Source organism: Mercenaria mercenaria, chromosome 7 (assembly GCF_021730395.1).
Source record: "Mercenaria mercenaria strain notata chromosome 7, MADL_Memer_1, whole genome shotgun sequence".
Taxonomy (NCBI): domain Eukaryota; kingdom Metazoa; phylum Mollusca; class Bivalvia; order Venerida; family Veneridae; genus Mercenaria; species Mercenaria mercenaria.
Window position 1 is genome coordinate 30,548,123 of NC_069367.1, and position 23,310 is coordinate 30,571,432.

Consider the following 23,310-nt stretch of genomic DNA (forward strand, 5'->3'; position numbering starts at 1 on the left):
CATGAGACCTTGGCCAAGTTCGATAATTAGCCAAATCGGTCCAGCATTTTGGAGTTACGGCCCTTGAATTATCGAAAAATCGGCCTTTTTACTCTTGTACACACTCTAAATCAAACATTTCTCATCCGATCTCCACCAGACTTGAACAAAATGTGTTTGACCATGAGACCTCGGCCAAGTTTGATAACTAGCCAAATCGGTCTAGGCATTTTAGAGTTACGGCCCTTGAATTACCGAAAAAATCTGTCTGTCTTGTCCGCTCTCTAAGTCGAACATTTCTCATCCGATCTTCACCAAACTTGAACAAAATGTGTTTGGCCATAAGATCTTACCCAGGTTCGATAACTAGCCAAATCCGCCCAGGCACTTTTGATTTATGGCCCTTGAATTACTGATTGGATCCACACTCATCCAGACCATCTAATTGGATCCACTCGTCTAAAAAATCTAGAGAAACTAACATTTTTCATAGGGGCAGTTGTGGGAGACATGCGCTTTTCTCAAAAGCATCTCTAGTTTTACTTGTTTGTTGGGATTAAATTTCATGGAGTGACTCGACCACGAAATCTACGAAAATTAGTCCGCCACGAATACTAATGATTTCACAGTAGTTATAAACAAAATGGAGAAACTTATCACATGATTCAGTTTGAACATGAAATTGCATTATGATAGTTATATATAAATGGAACCAGATATTTACTTTCTCTACCAAAAAAAAAAAAAAAAAAAAAAAAATCCATATATCATTTGTCTGGTATACCCTGCCTCATTCATCAGTAATAATTGCACTTTATTTTTGTGCAACACATCGTCAAAATTGATTTTCCTGAAGTAATTACTCTACTGCCAAATCATTTTATCTTTGCATAATATGCTGGAAGAAAATTGTTTTATTCTGTGGCTTTTGTCTTATAGATTGTTCAAGCAGCTGATACAAGTGTCAGTACTTGGTCAAAATCATGAACTGTTAATGAACAGATTTTAGGAATTTGTTCATGAACAGTTCATCAATAAGTTCTAAGATGTGTTCATGAACAATTCATGAATTATAACGAACTGGATGTTAGTCCCATTTTCGGGTCATAAAACTTTTCCTGAATAGTTCATGAATTGATTAATGAATGGTACATGAATTGATTAATGAATATTTCATGAATTGATTAATAAATAGTTCATGAACTTATTAATGCATAAATTCTTTAGCAATATCAGGAATTAAGCTTATATGTATCTGACAGGGAAATTATCTGTTAGTGAAACTTGTGTAAGCTTGTCAACAAAACTTTTGAGTTTGAGTAAATGTGAGCTGATAAGTGAAGCAACGATTTTTGTGAATTTGAACAAGTGTCGGTCTTTGAATGAAACTGAGCTCTTGAGCAAGTGTGAGCTTTTCAATGAAACTGAGTGTGAAAAATGTGAGCTTTTCAACGAAACTCAGTTTCAGCAAGTGTGAGCTTTTCAATGAAACTGAACTCGAGCAAGTGTGCTTCAATGAGACTAGGCTAATTAGCAAATGTGAGCTTTTCAGTGAAACTGAGCTTGAGCAAGTGTGAACTCTTCAGTGAGACTAGGCTTATTAGCAGATGTGAGTTTTTCAGTGAAACTGAGCTTGAGCAAGTGTGAACTTTTCAGTGAAACTTAGCTTGAGCAAGTGAGAGCTTTTCAATGAAACTGAGCTCGAGTATATGTGATCTTTTCAGTGAAAGTTAGCACAAGCAAGTGTGAGCTTTTTAATGAAACCGAGCTCGAGCAGATGTGTGTTTTTTTATGAAACTGAGCTCAAGCAAGTGAATTTTTCAATGAGACTGAGCTAGTGCAAGTGTGAACTCTTCAGTGAGACTGGGGTTAAGCAATTGTGAGCTTTTCAGTGAAACTTAACTTGAGCAAGTGTGAGCTTTTCAATAAAACTGAATAAACTGTTTATCTAGATCTTACTTTAATTACCTACGTCATCCAAGAATGTAAAATTCGCAGACAGAAATTATTTTGTATTTATTACAACACTTGATTGAATTGATTTGTACTGATGAATTCAATCAATTAGAATGTCTCAGTTCAGTCAATAAGATAATCACATAAAAGGCACACAGTTTCAAGGTAAGCTACATGTTGCTGCACAGTAATGCGTGAAGAATTAAGTATGCAAATTTTGCACCTCTATTTGCATATCAAAATAGCTATATTACTATGTCTCCTCATTGGTTGTGTGCTCTGTCAGGTGCCCCAATTAGCTCCGCCTGTGTTATACCAATATTCAAAGAATAAACATAGCGAGGCCAATATTCAGTATACACCTTTGGCTATGAACAAGCAGTGTTACATGTTTTAATACTTTGGGTATTGATCTACTAGTTCCAACTTTTGACACTGTGTTAAACTTCTTAAAAACGATTAACAAAGTAGAGTTTTACATTTCCACATTTTCGGTATTGACGTCATTTATATATTAAACAGCTGGAGTTGTATTTCTCAGTATGTAAATAGAGCGAATTTCCAGTTTAGGGAGAAGAAGCTTTAAAGTGTTTATAAACTATATTATTATTATGACAGGATGGATATGTTATCAAATTTCAGTGAAAACTGATGACTTGAATTGAGGACATTAAAAATATGATAACGAACATAAACATTGATAATAGTTCAGTAACTGTTTAACATGTTAAGAGGAGTTGTTGACATTTTCTAGCTTTGAAGACAGTGTAAATATAAACTTAAATTTTTGTCGTTATAAAACGTTAAAAAAAAAAGCAGACCCAGCTTTCATAATCGAAAATTTCAGTCGCAAGATTTGATCTGACAGTGTAGCACAGGACTAATGAGTACAGTTCTAATAATGCCAGGGTCGCTGCCATCGCCGATTGTATCAACGGGGCATGTTTGCCGCTGTTTGGGACACTACTCATCCCCGGAGAAACCCGTCCACTCGCCATTTAATGATGGGATACTGCTTACAGCTTTAGAATACCTCAGTAAATCTCTCTGGTATGTGTATGACTATGTTACTAAGTTTCTTTAACCCTTACCCTGCTATATTTCTATAATGGACTGGTCCATCTTTCAATTTGGACAGTACCATTTATTATTCAAAGGGGTTTGCACTGAAAATTTACTGACTGAATAGCGAACAGTGCAGACCATGATCAGACTGCACGGATGTGCAGGCTGATCTTGGTCTGCACTGGTCGCAAAGGCAGAATCATCTGCCGCCAGCAGGCTAAGGGTTAAAGTAGAATGTGGTCAGATTTTACCACTAACAGAAGTAGAATGTGGTCAAATTTTAACACTAACAGAATGTTTTTTGTAGGAGCCTCAGTGGCTGAGCGGTCAATGCTGCTTAATTTGATTCACTTTCCCTAACACGCTGTAGGGAAGTTGTTCGAAAGTCTCTGGTACTTTTATACTTTTTGGGTTATTAGAAAGTAGAGCATCATCTTTAATCCTGTTTTTTCCCCCCATGTTTTGCTGATACAGCAAGAAATCTGTCATTATTTGGCACAAAAAGTGTCTGCTGCTGTTGTCAGGTTGCAACTATGGCACGTTGTCTAAGTAACCTTGTTTAAGTACAAACCTAATTTACTAATATAGTATGTGTCGATGACCCGCATTTTATGCAAGGTGTTTGCCAAATTTTGTTATCAGTGCAGATTTGCACCCAGTGCAACAGCTATATGACAAATAGGTTCTTTCATCTATGACAGAAAGATGGTCTTAATAATGAACTTTTTATCATCATCGGTGTCACTTTTGTCATTTACCTGCAATTTCAAACTGTGCCTCATTTGTATGGTGGCCTATAGTTCATGTACTTCACTGTATCTTCAGATGTTTTTGTTTCTGCTCATCAATTTGATACATTCAGTACATAATGATTTTAAGGGTTTGTTTGTGATTGTGTTTATGCGATATTGATATTGTCGTTTTCAATACTAGTAAGGGAGGACAGAGAAAATGGTTTGGCTTGCTTTTGGATCAAACTCAGAACCTCTTGATCAATGATGTCGTATTTTACCTGTTTATAAGCCAACCCGGTTGTCTTAAATTTCATTCTTATTAATAAGTATTCGTAGTCTTTTCCTTTTAAAATCAAAGTACTGAAAATTCTGGTCACCAAAATTAACAGAGAAAATTCAGTAAGTAAACAATAAAAGGGAAGCGATGCAGTCTTGGACTCTTCCATTTTAATATAAGTATTCTCAGGGTTTCTCAGTGTTGTTAAATGGATTAATACATGTATTATAGTTTTGGACATGCAAATTAACTAGTTTCATTAAATTTAGTATTAAACATTTTGTTATTATCTCCCTTCTTTGAAGAAAAAAAATCTAGATAAAAGTAATTCCTGCTGTGTCAAAAGGTGACATAAGATGAAAAGTTTATTGCTTGTGCAATATACTAGAAAAAAATCCAGGTAAAAGATTTTTCTTGAAATTTTTATGGAGAAAGGCCAACAGTTATACTTGGTTCCATCAATATGCATTTATCTCTGCTTGCAGTCCAATAAGCCATTTCCTGTTTGCTAAAAATATTTTTTTTTGCTTTGATCATGTGCTGTCTGAACCGGTTCATATGGTTTTATAGCCTATATTTACAGAACGCAGGTGAAATTATGATATAGGCTTCTGGCACTGTTTGATTTGTTATGTGTCATGCTTTTTTTCTTGCATTGAACTCTGAAATTGATGTAAATAGTTAGATAAATGTTTAGGTGAATAAAATCATGAATGGAAAAAGGTTCTGAAAATTGCAGACAATTAACAGCAACTAAAAGGTGCGGTCATATGTCAGCACCGAAATGCTGAAGTTTCTCCATTTGGCAGCTAGATCAGGAGGACCTTATCACCTTACTCTGCTAAACTTCTTTAATGGACTTGTCTGTCTTTCAACTTGGACAGTACCGTTAACTGTTCAGAGGGGTGCTTACCAAAAAAAAGATACTGACAGAATGGCAAACAGTGCAGATCATGATCAGACTGCATGGATGTGTAGGCTGATCATGATCTACACTGATTGCAAAGGCAGAATCAATCGTGTCCAGCATGGTAAGGGTAATTATTAACACTGTAAAATTTCATTCTCCGCCACAAAAACCTGGTAGCTGGCTTTCCGACAATAATGAACATTAGTACTGGGGGTTTGAGTTGAAATCAGACTAACATAGATTCGTAGGTATGTTAACAACCCCCCCCCCCCCCCCCCCCCCCAATCTAAGTTCTGTTGTGTCATTTTAGGCCAGAAATGAAAAACAGTTGTACAGCTGACTTTAATCTTTACTGTAGATGAACTTTGGTCCATATTTGATTCAAGTGTAATGTTCATGATACTGTGTCCTGTTTAGATAAAATATTTAAGAATTGATATCAAACAAATATTGAAGACCTGTGTCAATATGTATTCATGACAGTGATTCAAATCGATGTCTTTGTACAAACACTGCGTAAGTATTTAAACAAAGATCAATTTTGATACATAATGTAATCGCCTTTTTTTTTTTTTTTTTTTTTTTTTTTTGCTTTTCTTATTAAAACTCGAGATGAATTGATCAGACCCAAAATGCACCAGTCGATCTTTATGAATTCTGTAAAATGTTGATTAATATTCATAACTTGAGAAATAATGTCAAAACTAATGAAAATGAGAAAAGCAGTGCATGACTACTCCAGAAGTTGGTGTTTTGTTTACTGAAGAGAAACATGTCTTGCAGAATATTGAAGTAATCATGTGCAGAATTAAGAACATGTGCTCCCTGAGTTGGTAGTCATATTGAAACAATCAAGTACACCCAGTGAGTTAAAGACCCAAAGACTCGTTAAAGTGCTTTCTTTGTTTAGATTAGGCAATATAAAATGAGGCAATTTCTGCATCTTCATTGTCAACAGTTGGCTACGCCCAGAATGGAAACATGCTGAAGTAATTAGCAGATCTGGAATTGTGTCAAACAATTTCCCAAAGTTGAGTGTATGTAATGAAAAGAACAAGATTTTTTGTGATACCAAGAGAACTACTGTCACTCCACATAACTACCAGTTAACATTTTCAGCATATTCCACTTGTTAGCTTCTGTATGAAAGAATTGAGGGCGGTTTAGAGATTATTTACAAGTATATATCAGGTTTAGAGACTATAATTCTAGGTAGAAGGATTAGAGATTATACAATCTGAATCACTCACCTGTTTGTTTACCTTTTGGTGAATCTTACCTAATGGTTACTATGGCAATAATGTTTTTTTTTTTGCCATCAGTTTTATTTTTAAAAGATTATGTGTTTGTTGTTGAGAGACTTAGATTGATATAGATTGAAAGGAGATATTTTATTGACAAAACAAATTACTCTGTTTACTGCAGAGAAAATAACTGGTGCATTGAATATATAAACAACAGAATAAAATGAGTAACACACATTTCATAGATGCTTGGATTCTGAGTTTTGAGCTGTTTTATGTTTAGTGTTTGGTATATATTTTAATTGCTATCTATAAGACTTTTAATATTGTCTGTTTTCCTGCAAAGCTCTAGAGATGAAATCAGGATGTTATCTAACCAACAAGAGGGCAGGTCCTCCATGGCACACACCCAGTCAATTTATGTTGATCGTTTTATAATTTTAAAGATTCTGTTGAACAAAATCATTCTGTGGGGAGAGTGGGCGGGCTATTTCTTCCTTATTCAAACTGAGCAATTTAGGGCGGGGGATTTTAGTTCCACATTGTCTGATTTGACATGCATGGGGATTCGTGGATTCTGTCTATAATAATTCACTCAGACTAAATTTATAAAATTCTTTCTGCATAATCAAGTAGGAATTTTAATTGGACTATCAATAAAATGAAATACAGTTCACACAAATCAAACATGCAAATGAATGCAATTTTTGCAAAGTACACCTTTAAATTAGTGACGCCATAGCGTACAATTTATATGTTGTGCATAATTTATTATGTCAATGACAGTTATTTGTCATGCCCTATTCAGTTAGAATGGAATTCTTTAATTAGCAATTGCTGTTAAATTACTTAGTGCAAATGTACATGACTGCTCTTTATCAATACCGTGTATTTTAAGATCTTTTTTATTACAGTATTCTGTATAGCACAACATGCATAAGAGTCAACCTCATGATCAGCTGTTTGCGAGATTTCAAGGTCGAGGTTGAGGCCTGACCTAGTTGACGGCCTGTTTACTTTAATTCACCAAGCTAGTGTGTTGGGGGAAATAAGATACTCAGTTATCAGAACAAGATGAATTAGCAGTTTTTCTGACATTTCAACAGCAATTTATTGTGATGATTTTACATAACAAAGCTGCATTAACTTTTTTTTTATCTTTAAATATACGTAAAAAGTGATCGAGATTTATATCTAAATCTTATCTTAGCTAAGTGGTGCAAGTTTTATTTTTATATTAAAGCTGGCTTTAATAATTCATAATCCTTGAATTATGGCACTAAACTCCCTCTCAGACCTGGTTACAATGATAACTTTTTTCTTTAATCATATTTTATATAGATATAATCTTGAAACTGATATAATTGTTTTGTATAGATTTAAATCGGCCATTGACTGCCCATTTAATAGTAATATTATAAATCTGAACTATTTTTCACCCATTTATTACAGTGGTTCACGTAGATGCCCTGTAGCTGTTACACATTTTTTGTTAACTCGCAGACAGCTTTTGCTTACTTATTTTTGTGGGGCAGTGCATTATAAGAGATCTCTCTTTTGAAAGCAGTCATTTTCATCTGCAGATTGGCAAATTATGCATTTAACTCGATAATAAACTTGTCAAAGCAGTTCCTTAAAGTTGTTACATTGCACCACCTCCTATCAGCTTTCTTAGTTCTTTGATTTTGGTGGTGGTTCCACCCAGGCGAAATGAAGGTCATATGACCATGGTTGACCACGTTTTGTTAAATGGCACCACGGTTTTTGATAGTCAATAATCACCATGGTCGACCGTGGTTGGGGACCATGGTTGAGGTCCACAACCATGGTCGAACGTGGTGATTATTGACTACAAAAAAACTGTGGTGCCATTTAACAAAACATACACAGGGATCAGTCTTGACAGATACCTGACGGACAACTATGCTCACGGTGAGAACCAGTCCTCACATGAGGTTAAAAATAGACAGAAATAAAATCAAGTGTATATCTTAGGGCTGTCATTGATTGGGTCTTAGGCATATCGACGATACCGATATATCGGAAGACAAATATCGACGATACATCGATATATTGTTTATTAAGTTAGATTAACAACCTATTTGTTCATGTGCATTCTTGTTAATTTATTTCTACTTATATTGCCTGCTTTTCATATTACTGTTTGATAATGTTGTATTTGTATTAATGTATTTTTACTATTCTCCATACAGGTAGTGCTGACTAGTGGAAAAAGACTGCTACAGCAAGTTTAGTCATTACTTTTTTGACAACTTCCGTTACTAAGTGTAAATTTTTGTAGGCAGAAAGTTGTTTCAGAGGGTCTGGGTGTTTATCTGGATGTTTTTTTTTAGCTCACCTGTCACAAAGTGACAAGGTGAGCTTTTGTGATCGCGCAGCGTCCGTCGTCCGTGCGTAAACTTTTGCTTGTGACCACTCTAGAGGTCACAATTTTCATGGGATCTTTATGAAAGTTGGTCAGAATGTTCACCTTGATGATATCTAGGTCAAGTTCAAAACTGGGTCACGTGCCTTCAAAAACTAGGTCAGTAGGTCTAAAAATAGAAAAACCTTGTGACCTCTCTATAGGCCATATATTTCACAAGATCTTCATAAAAATTGGTCAGAATGTTCACCTTGATGATATCTAGGTCAAGTTCGAAACTGGGTCACATGCCATCAAAAACTAGGTCAGTAGGTCTAAAAATAGAAAAACCTTGTGACCTCTCTAGAGGCCATATATTACACAAGATCTTTATGAAAGTTGGTCAGAATGTTCACCTTGATGATATCTAGGTCAAGTTCGAAAGTGGGTCACATGCCATCAAAAACTAGGTCAGTAGGTCTAAAAATAGAAAAACCTTGTGACCTCTCTAGAGGCCATACTTTTCAGTGGATCTTCATAAAAATTGGTCAGAATGTTCACCTTGATGATATCTAGGTCAAGTTTGATACTGGGTCATGTGCCTTCAAAAACTAGGTCAGTAGGTCAAATAATAGAAAAACCTTGTGACCTCTCTAGAGGCCATATTTTTCATGGGATCTGTATGAAAGTTGGTCTGAATGTTCATCTTGATGATATCTAGGTCAAGTTCGAAACTGGGTCAACTGCGGTCAAAAACTAGGTCAGTAGGTCAAATAATAGAAAAACCTTGTGACCTCTCTAGAGGCCATATTTTTCATGGGATCTGTATGAAAGTTGGTTTGAATGTTCATCTTGATGATATCTAGGTCAAGTTCGAAACTGGGTCAACTGGGGTCTAAAACTAGGTCAGTAGGTCTAAAAATAGAAAAACCTTGTGACCTCTCTAGGCGCCGTACTTTTCAATGGATCTTCATGAAAATTGATCAGAATGTTCAGCTTGATGATATCTAGGTCAGGTTCGAAACTGGGTCACATGCTGTCAAAAACTAGGTCAGTAGATCAAATAATAGAAAAACCGTGTGACCTCTCTAGAGGCCATATTTTTGATGGGATCTGTATGAAAGTTGGTTGAATGTTCATCTTGATGATATCTAGGTCAAGTTCGAAACTGGGTCAACTGCAGTCAAAAACTAGGTCAGTAGGTCTAAAAATAGAAAAACCTTGTGACCTCTCTAGAGGCCATATTTTTCAATGAATCTTCATGAAAATTGGTCAGAATTTTTATCTTGATAATATCTAGGTCAAGTTCAAAACTGGGTCACATGAGCTCAAAAACTAGGTCACTATGTCAAATAATAGAAAAAACGATGTCATACTCAAAACTGGGTCATGTGGGAAGAGGTGAGCGATTCAGGACCATCATGGTCCTCTTGTTGTAAAGTGAAATATATATTTGATTGAATTAAGCCCCTTTTACTGGCAAAGCTCTAATTCAGAGTCAAGCATTGAGAAAAGTCAAGCTTGCTGTCTTATGGACAGCTCTTGTCTGTTCATTGTATTGCCAGTGTGACGACAGCTGATTGATTTCATATTGAGTCACAGTTTGTATATATGTTGTATATGTGATGTGGGAAACTCCACTTGACTGTATGAAGTATGTTTGATTGAAGTGGTTACTTTAAATAGCTGTCTGTTTTCCATAAAGTCACTGAACTCTGGACTGATTGGTTACTTCACAAACTGTTTTCTATATGAGCCGTGCCATGGGAAAACCAACATAGTGGGTGTGCGACCAGCATGGAACCAGACCAGCCTGCGCATCCGCGCAGTCTGGTCAGGCTCCATGCTGTTCGCTTTTAAAGCCTATTGGAATTGTAGAAACTGTTAGCGAACAGCATGGATCCTGACCAGACTGCGCGGATGCGCAGGCTGGTCTGGATCCATGCTGGTCGCACACCCACTATGTTGATTTTCCCATGGCACGGCTCATATCTGTTGTAATTTCTGAACAGTTCATGACTAACAGTTACATCAAGTGCTATAGGGCGTTAACCGCATGTGCTTCAGCTTGTAGTAATAATGTATTAATTCTAATGAATATATAGCTTACAAAGGAGGATCCGAGTTACTTTGATGTAAGAGGGAAGATCGTTATCTACATGCACAATTCTTAATTGATGAAAGACGGCTTGACATGTTGGGTAATTTAGGGATTCTCAGTAATCAAGATACTTAGTTTGATATCTCTGTAATGATGTTCAGTTGCACGACTTTTTAAGAATAGTACGAGAATTTTTGGCAGATGCTTTGTTGCAAGGAAAGCGCCCATTTTCCTGTCTTTGGTGCTCTTAATTTTAATAAAATCTGTCCAGTAGTAAGGAAATAATAAGCAAAAACGTTATTGAATCGTGTGTACGATACTGAAAAGTCACGTGGGTTTGCCACACTGAGTTCAGTAGTACCTGAACATAGAACCACCTGTATATTAATCATCACATAGCAATATTTATTAACTCTTTCAGCTGTTTATGATATTCTTTAGGATTATAATGGCAATGTTGTTGTCAGAACTAAGTTCATGGACATGTTCCATAGGGTTATTAAGCACTAAATTGTCACTAATAACACCTATGCTGATCTCTGTTGACCTTGGCTTAACATGTCTAAATTTAACCTTTTAACCTCTTAGTCCAAACATGATTGTGTTTGTTTCATTAAAACCATGGAACAATATTTGTTTTACTAACAGGGGCGATAAAGCAGGTCAGGCGGACTGTAAACAAATTCATATGCATATCCATTTGATAACTGGCTGTCTGTTTCAAGGTCAAAGAAAGATTTCAAGTTCAGTAACCCCTGAATATTCATGAGTTACATTATATTCTGAGATAATTGAAAACAGGAAAACAAATTTTATTAAATTAACCTTCAAGAAACTAACCAGCTGATTTTGCATGACCTTTTTAACTTGGGGGTCGAAAATAGAGCCAGAACACACGTTTGGCTAAGTCAGCAGATCCCTGACCCAGAATGAGGACATCTTTCATAAAGAAGATAAAAAGTTTGTAAATGACCAAGAAGATACATTCTTTGCAGATCATTGGATGTATACTTAAACATTAGGGCCGCGCCCACCATAACCCTTCGATTTTGTTAGAATTTGGCTGCAAACAGTATTTGCATGCTTTAATATACTTACCCTGCTAAATTAATTACTTTAATGAACTTGTACATTTTTCAATTTTTCAATTAAAATGGGTGCAGACCAGAATGGCAAACAGTGCAGGCTGGTCGCAAAGGCAGAATCAGTCATGTTCAGTGTGATAAGGGTTAACAGTCGTGTTCAGTTTGATAAGGGTTAATACAGTTCATTAAGGGAAAAGCTTCTCTTTTTTTTTTTTGCAGTTGTCATCAAGATTGAATAATTACAGTGAATTAATTCAGCAGAACAGTTCAACAAAATCAATTGAATACAGAGAATTTTTTTTTTATCCAGGAAGTGCATGTTTGGTTTACAGATCTGTCATTGACTGATGTAGCAAGTTTTTGATTAATAATCAACTATTGATGAGATGTCAGAATGACATGAAATTCCGGTTATATAAAATATGAGCCGTGCCATCAGAAAACCAACATAGTGGGTGTGCGACCAGCATGGATCCAGACCAGCCTGCGCATCCGCTGGTCTGGATCCATGCTGGTCGCATACCCACTATGTTGGTTTTCTCATGGCGCGGCTCATATAATGCGCATATAAAAATGTCATATTGTCTCGATTGCAATTGCCAATACCTTTTCCGTATATGTATATTTCTATTTCTAGCATGCCAACTCCTGCTTTAAAATTTCTCATTGATTACGTAAGAATATATCCGAGCTTAAATTTATATGAGTCAGAGAAAAAGATTAAAAGAACGCCCCACTCAATTGTACTCTCACCCCCCACCCCCACCCCTACCCCACGAAACATGTTTCTTTTGTGTTCATGGAAAAGTTTATTGATTGTCTTCATTTTGTAGTGAGGTGAGGGGGAATTTTACTTAATGTGCATAGAGTGTATCAAATTCATTATTAATATTATAATTTTATGCAATGACCTGGCCTTCACTTTTACCCATATATCTGTGTAATTTATATGACTGCCAAGGCTTTCTCATTAGCTAAGATTGAAGATTTGTTGTCAGAAATTATGGGAAATGTCATTGCTCCAAAGTAATTCATGTATTGTACTAAAATGTAAGTCTTATTTTGTACTCTGTGTGGGTGGTGATAAAAGTCAAGATCAAGAAAAGTGAAAAGGTCTGGTCAAGAGGCTGACAGAAAGTAATTTCAGGTGTTGTTTTCACTCAGATGGGAAGAGCTAGGCCCAGGCCTGTAATTTTGGGGAAAAACTTTGTATTTAGGCAGTGGGGGAGTAAAACAAAAACAGTGTCATTTAGTTAGAACTGCATGATTAATGAAAGAAACTTTTGAGAGAAGAGGCTTTTTTAACGCCCGGTTTTAAAGAAGAAATAAAGGCCAACTGAATTCAGGGACTGGAATAATCAAAATAGCTAGGCGAGTTCATTTCTCCACATCTGTGCAGTCTCATTATGATCTGCACTGTTCGCCATTTAGTCAGTATTTGTTTGGTAAGCTGTTAATGGTACTGTCCAAATTGAATGATAGACAAGTTCATAATAGAAATTTAGCAGGGGTAAGGGTTCATCTTTCTTGTCAACTTTCTCTGTGAAATCAAAGATAAATTAGGTCACCATACTGCAAATTTCATGGAGTTTCCTACATGCATATAGTTGAAACTTTAAAAATCTTCTGGTCAGAAAACAGAAAAGTAACGCTGGCCTAGTTTCACATATATTCCATGCCTGACCTACCAAAATTGTTCTAGCACAATCTGTAAATCTCAGGAGATCGATCTAGGGCCATCATGGTCCTCTTGTTCTGATTATTTACTGCTAAGGTATGCATGATCAGTCCTGTCATTAATGGCCTTATTTGTTGGATGAAGTTCATTGACCTTATGTGAGATGGTATAATAGTAATGGGTACACAGGAGTTGGAGGGCCTTGAACTTTCCATGAATGCTTAGGTAGGGATGTGCATTGATTTTATATCTCAGGTCATACAATAACAGGGTGTGCACAAGATAAAGCGAAGGGCAGGTCACTCTGTAAGGTTAGGATTACTTAAATGCACAGCAGGCTGTTGAAGTCAGTTTTAATGTAAAACAAAGTAACATAAGGTTTAAGTTATTGACTGGGAAGTGTAAAAATTAAAATTTTCAGCAATGTATATAAGCTGTGACTCTTTGTTGAATGTTTAATCGTAGCATGTGCAACAGAGCGGGTTGAGATATTACACGTTTTTAAGTGCGTTTTTAATTGCGATAACAGTGTTTTCTGCTGTGATGGGAAGTATTATTTACGATACAATGTGTACATGTAGCAAACGTTCATTTCAAATGGAATTTTCCGAGAAAGGTGACAACAATATGAATGAAATGTTTATAGCATTGCTACACAACAATATGAACATATTGTAAGTATAGATTTTCATTTTTTTTTTCTCTGGAAGAAGTAAGAAAAAACAAAGGAAAATTGGAAACTGTTTCCGTGCTAACGCAGTGATTATGTTTTTGTTTTTGTTGTTGTGTGTGTTTACGTGTAAGATGGCCAGGTACATTTTTTCCTAATTAACTAAACAGATAGTGTCACAACTGATAGCAGGTTGGAATAGAATAAATTGTTCGCATGTTTAATATCTGTTATCATTTATTGCAACTATGTAGATGGGCAGGATTAAAATGTCACCTTCGAAACTTAAAAAAGTCATTGCTAAAGTTGTAAGAATTTCCTATGAAATTAGTATTAATATTTTGTCTGCAAATTTTTGTTCATCTCCTTTTGCAGTGGACAGGAAAAAGGGCTTCAGTCATGCCAAAGAGAGTACTGTAAATCAGCCTCATTTTCATGTTGTTTGTTGGGTTTTTTTGGGGGGTGAGGGGGGGGGGGGGGGAGGGTGATAAAGTTTTGATAAAAGTAATTAAGATGGTGCAAACATATGAAAAAAGTTCAAAGACAGATACAAAGTGATAAATAGCTGAAACTGACGTGGGTTCTTAGGACCTTAGGACAACATTTCCAGAGAAAAAATACTGCGTTAGATTTTAATAAATGAATAGGTTTGACCATTCTTCTGCTGGTGTTTGCTTGATTAAAGTTAATTGAAGTAGCAAGACATTCTGCAGTTTGTTTTTGTTGATCAATGTATATGCATTATCTTCCCATTGCATGACAACAGGCCATCTTACTTTTCAGACTGGTGGTATCATGTACCATACAAAACAAGAAAATTGTGAGCTGTAATTGTTAAAATTGGTGTCTGGAGTAATCTGTTGTACAATTCATCTGTTGTGTGTATTCATACAGTTTTCATCAACCAGTAGATTATTTGTAGTTCATGACTGGCATTAGTTTCAAGTTAAATCTATTTTTAGATCAGGTAGTCTTTTTTTGCAAAAATGTATTAACAAGAGGAAATTAATGTTGATGAAAAACATTCATTTTACATTCTGCATGCTTACCACATTTAAGGAAATGATAAGAACTCATCAGTAAACTATTCTCTTTCAAAATCACTTGCATACATCTGAAGTATGGTCACAGTAATGGTGTTTGTGCAAATGGTGTGTTATTTGCAAAGGGAAGTAACCAGGTCATGACTTATTTATTGTCTATGGGCTTTTTAGTCTTTTAAAGACAGTCCTTAAAATGTAACACTGCGTTTAATAAAATAATTCAGTTTAAATACAGGTAAAGATAATAATATGAATATTCACTTGCCATTTTACAGTTAAAACACACGTAAACAATTTTTCAAATTTAATTAAATATTAAGAGTTTTAATTAGGAAGTTCAGACATTTGTTTACTCCGCTGATGAGTGTTTATATTGCAATGGAAAATGAAGAGAACATTATTGCATTATCTGTTAGACTGTCTGTCGCCATAACAGATTGGCGCAATCAAGGGATGTTTTATTTGTTTGTGATGCGCATATCCACTGGGGTTTCTTGAATTAAGAGAATGTTTTGAATATTAATTAAATCTGGTATTCATATTGAAAAACATGTCATTTAGTATTAAAAGGGAGATAATTAAGTTCACGGCGAGATTTGTAACGGTTACTTGGACACATCCTTGTCAGAATCAGGCTGGTTGGAGTCAATGTGCTTTTGGGTCAATAAATATCTGGTATAGAATTTTTCTCACTTGCTGGCGATGGGGGATATTGATGTTTGGTCAGATTGCTTTTTTTTCTGGGATACTGAAATAATAGTTTCTGGGTTTACAGTGTTGTTTTGGAAGTGTTGGGTTTTACTGACATTATAAGAAGTGCAAACATTTTTTTCTGTAATATCTAATTTCAAGGCGATAAAAATGAATGTTCCATCTGATAGAAGGACTTTGAGATTTCTGTGTGGAAATCAGGTATTAAAGGCTGTTTGTTTATCACCAGGCTGGATCAGAAGGTAGTGATTTTTTTATTACCTCCTTTTTAGTACTACAGCAGTTTTCTCAATTCTGTAAAGTGGTATTAAAGTCATGCACTTGGTACGGTTAGTGAATAGATGTAGTAAATGAAGAATAATAAGAGACATTTTTGTATCAAGGAATAAAGAATTGTCATTTACTAGCCAGTTTCGTTATCCCAGATAGAAAAATTGGAAAACAGTTCAAAATTTTCAGTGTGAAGAAAACTAACCTTTAGCCTGCTGGCAGCAAGTGATTCTGCCTTTGCGACCAGTGCAGACCACGATCAGCCTGCACATCCGTGCAGTCTGTTCATGGTCTGCACTGTTCGCTATTCAGTCAGTAATTTTTCAGTTAACACCCCTTCAAACGATATAGTTTAAGGTATTGCCCAAATTGAATGATGGACCAGTCCATTGTAGAAAAGCAGGCTTAAGATGAAAGGCTACCTAGTTCAGGAATTGACATTCATTGATTGATTACAAAAGTCACAGGATTTAATTATCAACATTATTCAGAAAAAAGAATAACTTGATAAAGCTAATTGTGGGTACATTCTGTAAAATACAGACTTCAAAAACACTCCCATGATCTGACAGAAAATAAGGAACTCTAGTGAATCTGTCATATTCATATTTATAGCTATTAATTGGTTGTGGTCTGTGTATGATCTGCAGTGGTCATGTGTCAGCTGTAGTGGTCATTCCAAGAATAATGTACTTCAGACTGTTTCAGATTTTAGTTGGTTGCAGATTGAACACCAAACCAAGAAATGTCATTTTGTTGTTTTATTTAATGTCATGGAAACACAGTTTTAGGTCATGCTGGTGGAAGAAGACCCCAGAAGCCCCTCCAGATATTATTATATATCTCTCTCTCTACCCCCTCCCTCCCCCTACCCGCACTGGGAGAGACATAACTTCATTTCCGATCAATACCTGGAGAACCATTTGACATACTAGAACCTTCAAATTTCAAAGAATGGCAGGGCTTATGGAGTGGTCGACCCCTATTATTTTTGGGGTCACTTGGTCAAAGGTCAAGGTCACAGGGGCAAGAACATGGAAAACCGTTTCCAATCCATAACTTGAGAACCACTAGCTAGACCTAGAATATTGAAACTTCGTGGGATGATTGGACATGCCGAGTAGATGGTCCCTATTGCAGCCAACCATCAGTGTCTCTTTGATTTTCACTCCTGTTCCCCGTTGACTTCTTGCCTATTACTACTATGCATTGGGGGAGACATGCACTTTTCTACAAAGGCATCTTCTAGTCTTTATTACAGACTCATACCTTGGTAGAACCACCATCCTTCCGGAATAGGGATGGAAATCAGAAGCCATGCTGAGATTTTGTGTTGCTGATCATGCATGCTGAGTATTTAAAATAAATGCTGAATATAGTAAAGCATTTCACCTGCTATGACGCAAGTAGCTGGGTATATAATTATGATTAGGTAAGCCAGAAATCAATAACTAAGCAGAAACATATACTTTAAAAAGCTTAGCTGTAGAGGCTGGCAAACAAATCTAAATAGAACCATCATAAAATCTTATGTTTATGATTAAACTGCCTGATGCGCACTTTGAGATGAGCTTCATTCTGTAACAGGCCTATTTGTTAGATAATATATATACAATTTTAACTAGGCCAGGGTTGATAAATAAGCAAAAGTGACATACCTGACTTTCAACAGGTGTAATAAAAGTTATGCAGATGTAACATGTGCAAAAAAAGTGATATCTTTTAATCTAGCATTGTTTTTTGCAACTTGAGGAGGTTGATGGTGGATATTTGAGACAAGTTTTGGATACAAATTAAAGAAATAAGTTTCTGGATCAGAGGATTTAAATACACTGCGCAATAGTTTTTAAAATTAAAATTTGTAACTTGACAAGGTTTTCGATATGGTTTAAAGGAAACTGTTGCTTTTAGGTCAAAGGAAATGAAGGTGTTGTGCAAATGAAATAAAATTTTAAGAGTTAATTGGAAAATAATTGCATAATTAATAATGCAATTTGATGGTGAAATGTGATAAGAGCATTTGAAGAATATCTTTATAAGTTCAGATCTGATGGATTGAATGATTAAATTATGCAAAATATAACACCATTTCTCAAAGATATATAACCCATTAAGTTGATAAAGGGTTCTAGGAGGAAGTAAGGTGACAAGATAAGAAAAATAGATTGGTATTATGATAGCAGGGTTATATAATTTATTGAAACAACACTTGTTATATAAACTGTGAAAAACAAGAAAAAGTTAAGTCACAGTGTATTGTGGGGCAGAAACTGTGCATTATTTGGAATTGGAACAGGAAACTGTACATTGTTGAAAGGAACTTTTTTAGAAAGAAGTCGGACGTGAAAAATCCAGAATATGAGCTGCAAAATTGTTGCATACGTTAATTCTCCGACCTTGAGAAGGAGGCTTTCATCAAGGTAGACAGTTATTTTTGGAGGATTTTTTTTTTTTTTTTTTTCGGGTGAATGATTGCTCTTATTTCTTTTTTCTGCATGATGCATTCATTTGTAAGTTGGCGATAACATCAAGTTTTCTTATATCCTGTTATTGATCTTGCCAACTGTTCTTGCATTTTGTGCACTTAAGAGTTTTATATGGAACAATCTTGTCTCGTTATCAGAAAATGATGGATATGTGATATTTTCAGAAAGAAGGAGCACGCGGCAGCACTTTTTAATGTGTCAAAAACTAGGGTGTTGTTGAGTTCCGTTTTGTATAATTATATAATAATATGTAACATATTGATTATAGTATTAGCACTGGGAGTTTTATTTATGTATCATTTATATTTCTGATCTTGAATTTATTGCCCCTTCTTAGTGCCACAAAGTCTACGAAGAAGCCAGGGAGGTGATAATGTTTTTTGCTTGCCCTTTCAATATATATCTCAGAGAGTAATTAAGGAATGATATTTTACATCAAAGCTTGAAAGATCATGGCTTTTGGGACAGATTTGAATAAGAAAAATTAATTAATGAAAAAGAAAAAAAAAATACATATATACGATTTGTAAAGCTTGGATTTCGTGTCTTTGACTCTAAAAGTTCTAGTTCAGGAGTATCAAGTGTCCCAGATCTGGATCAGGTTGAATCTTGTGTCCTGATTTTTTTTTTCCAGTTAGACTGCTTATATCAGAAACCAAACAAAAGTTAATGACCGTTTTTGTCTTGCTGTCCCTGAGGAGAAAGCACTGTATTACATTATACTACTGTACCTATTATTTTTCTCCTGTGCCAGGAATACTTTCGTTACCTTCTCATAGAAAAACTATTGATTCAGAGTGGGAGAACTAGTATTTTCTGTAACAGAATGGTGCTTCATGGTGCTTTTATAGTCCCAGAATTTGGGGCAATTAAGTTGTGACTTGATTTTGACAATATTGGAACTATTTTGTTTTAGATAATAGTGATTCCTCGGATTTTGCTTGATATTGAGCAGGCTTTCAATTCGATATGGATCCTTGCCTTGTTCTGGTTTTTCAGAAAAAGAATGTCAGGTTATTATCAAGTTCAGTGTTTCTAGAATTAACTTTATTTTTTGTCTATCACTTACGGACTTATTTGGAACTGGAGTGCCCACCAGTTTAGCAACTAGACTTTAATATTATATATAAATTTAAACAATTGAGAAAAGAGCTTTAAATTACCACGAAATTGTGGCAATTGTTTTTGAAATATTATACATGGTGATACAGATATAAACACAAAAGAGAGAACAAAATTTAGAACTTCTATTGATATTGTAACAGCTAAAAATACATTTTAATATGATTATATAGAGACTTTTTAATAGCTGCCATTGGTTTTAAGATACTTGAGTTTCGCAGCGAGTGTTCTGTGATAAAGTCACAGAATATACACATTATAAAGACTTTTACGAAAGATATGTTTCATTATTGTTTTGATATGTTATTACAAATTTGAAAATGTGCCAATTTTAGACCAGCTTAAAGAAGTTTTATTTATTTAAAGCTTTAAATTCATTAAGGTGGTTGACGTATAATAATGAGTCAGTTTCCATTTTAAAAAAATGATCTTCGTATGCGACTTGGCATTTCTCAGTTGCTACTTAAAGCTGCCCATTTGTTTGAGCTAATGATAAAATAGCGAGTAGATAATAGTATTACAGTTTCTCGGAAATTGTGCATTGTCATTATAATACATTCGCTACCTTTAACTGAAATGATTTCCATCACAGGACAAGAAGTTTGGAATTGTGGAACAAGTCTTGGTTACTAAGGAAGGTCTTTAATAACTCTCCTGGTTACAATAAAAGTATTGACCAATCTGTCAGCAATGACTTAAGTGTTTCTCTTTTTCTATTTCCAGTGGATCCAGTACAGTAGCTATAGATAACAAGATAGAACAGGCTATGGTGAGTGTGCTTGATTTTTGTAACTTGAAAAAAAAAAAAAGATTTGATCAAAGACAGACTCCAAGGAGGAGTGCTTGATTGTAATATTCTGCAGTCAGGAACCAAATTTAGACTTTCTTAGGAAACTTAATTAAGTTAATGCAAGTAAGAATCAGTTGTGCGCAAAGGCCAAAGGCTTTTAAATGAGTTGGGTTTACTGTCACATTGACACAGTTATAGGTCATATAATGACTTTTTTTGGCGTTTGATGGTGGAGGAAGACCCCAGGTTATCTTCATTACTAGACTAGCCACTAGACTGATAATTAAGATATTTTTATGATTTTTTTCTTTTTTATGTTCATAGAGACAAAAGCCAGTCTATTCTAGAGATTTTCTAAGAGGACTGATGTTAAAATTATATGATATTGGACATAGGATATAGACTGGCTCAGTTCACTACATAAATCATAAAAATGTAAAAAAAAATATATCATAGTCTAGGAGCTAGTCTACTTCATTACAAGCAGGCACCTTGGTAGAACCACTAACCTGTAAAATGGCAGGATAACTTCCTCACATGAAAGATTCTACATTTCAAACCAATAATGGTGAGGGACGAGTGATCCTAAGACAGTAAACTTAACCTTTTAGCCACATGTTGAAGTGAGTACTTATAGAAAGTTTACGTCCGAAGAAAGTTCCCTTCTTTCGACTTGCTGGGGACTTCAGATGAAACAGTGTTATGCGAAAAGGTCAGTGACATAAAGGTAAGTATTTTCTAAAGTTTAGATCCAAAGAAAGGTCCTCTTTCAGACTTACTGGAGACTTTAATAGATAATAATCAGTCCTGCCAAAAGCTAGGCCAGTGACCTAAAGTAACAAGAGAACTATTGGTCACAGTGGTAAGGTAAGTTCAAAGATCATTGGTCTAAATGACAGAGATGCTGTGGATGAAAATCATTCTTGTTAAATAGTAAATTGCAGAACAAGTGCAACTTGCAGCAGGATAGGTGATATTAAGTACGAGACAGTTTGTCCTATAGAACAACTTGCTCACAGCTCTGTGTTATCACCTTAAATATTTTGACTTGAGGGGAAACTGGGGGAAAAGAAAAGTACAGTAGAAAATATTTCCAGGAATGCTGATTTTGTTCAACCATATCACATTAAATATATGGCTCAGCAAACAAAACTTGATCCACATGATTTAACTTTCTGTTGTGAAGAAACTGGTAATTACCTGGAAAAACAGGTAAAGCTATTTGAAATTAATGATTTATTTACTTCTTGGTGTCTATTAATTGTTTGGCACTCTCCTGTGAGAAGTTAGAAGTTACTAATTATACACAGCTGGGAAAGCAGTCAGAAAAACAAAAAAAATATATAGGTTAGTATTTTCTTAGAAATGTTTACCCTGGAATTCCTGATAATTGTATGCACAAGACAATTAAAACAGTAACCTTTAGACATCTCATCTTGGTTTATTATTTTTAACAATTTTGCCAATTTTACTTCCAAGACATACTGCAAAAAAGTAGATCTGTGCGGGATACAGGAGTGTAATAACATATAACTATTAATCCCTTTAAGGTAGCAAACAGGTTTTGAAGTCAGGTCCTTGTTATTGCAAAAAGTTACTGATCCCATGATACTTCAGTGTCATTTTAGAAAATGTGAAACTAATGATTTTTTAGCTCATCTGATTTTTTGAAAAAAAATGATGAGTTATTGTCATCACTTGAGCGGTTGTCGGCGTCGGCGTCTGCGTCGGCGTTGCCTGGTTAAGTTTTATGTTTAGGTCAGCTTTTCTCCTAAACTATCAAAGCTATTGCTTTGAAACTTTGAATACTTGTTCACCATCATAAGCTGACTCTGTATAGCAAGAAACATAACTCCATCTTGATTTTTGCAAGATTTATGGCCCCTTTTGTACTTAGAAAATATCAGATTTCTTGGTTAAGTTTTATGTTTAGGTCAACTTTTCTCCTAAACTATCAAAGCTATTGCTTTGAAACTTGGAATACTTGTTCACCATCATAAGCAGACCCTGTACGTCAAGAAACATAACTCCATCTTGCTTTTTGCAAGAATTATTGCCCCTTTTGGACTTAGAAAATCAGTTTTCTTGGTTAAGTTTTATGTTTAGGTCAGCTTTTCTCCTAAACTGTCAAAGCTATTGCTTTAAAACTTGCAACACTTGTTCACCATCATAAGATGACCCTGTACAGCAAGAAACATAGCTCCATCCTGCTTTTTGCAAGATTTATGGCCCCTTTTGGACTTAGAAAATATCAGATTTCTTGGTTAAGTTTTATGTTTAGGTCAACTTTTTCTCTTAAACTATCAAAGCTATTGCTTTGAAACTTGCAACACTTGTTCACCATCATAAGCTGACCCTGTACAACAAGCAACATAACTCCATCCTGCTTTTTGCAATAATTATTGCCCCTTTTGGACTTAGAAAATCATTTTCTTGGTTGAGTATTATGTTTAAGTCAACTTTTCTCATAAACTATCAAAGCTATTGCTTTAACACTTGCAACAGTTTTTCACCATCATAAGTGGACACTGAACATCAAGAAACATAACTCTATCCTGCTTTTTGCAAGAATGATGCCCCTTTTTAGACTTAGAAAATCATGGGTAGGACAATATTTCTATTACACAAAAAAAAAATCAGATGAGCGTCAGCACCCGCAAGGCGGTGCTCTTGTTTTATAAAGGACTACTTTTTATGTATTTCGCAAAATTGTATCAATCAGATCCATATTTTTTTATTCAAAATTTTAGAATTTTTTGTCTTTTAAAGATTGAAATTGCGAAAATTGCATGAAGAAGTGTCCATTTTGGCCAGTCTCGACTAC

At 35.2% G+C, this 23,310-nt stretch overlaps 1 protein-coding gene across 2 annotated transcripts in view; it reads left to right on the forward strand.

Annotated features, from left to right (window-relative positions):
* Positions 1-23,310, forward strand: part of LOC123554647 (protein bunched, class 2/F/G isoform-like) — an 80,182-nt gene that overhangs the window by 45,862 nt on the left and 11,010 nt on the right. For both annotated transcript variants that reach the window (XM_045344905.2, XM_045344906.2), the window contains exon 2: positions 20,420-20,465. In XM_045344905.2, the coding sequence (XP_045200840.2) occupies positions 20,420-20,465 (46 nt within the window). The remainder of the gene's footprint in view (positions 1-20,419; positions 20,466-23,310) is intronic.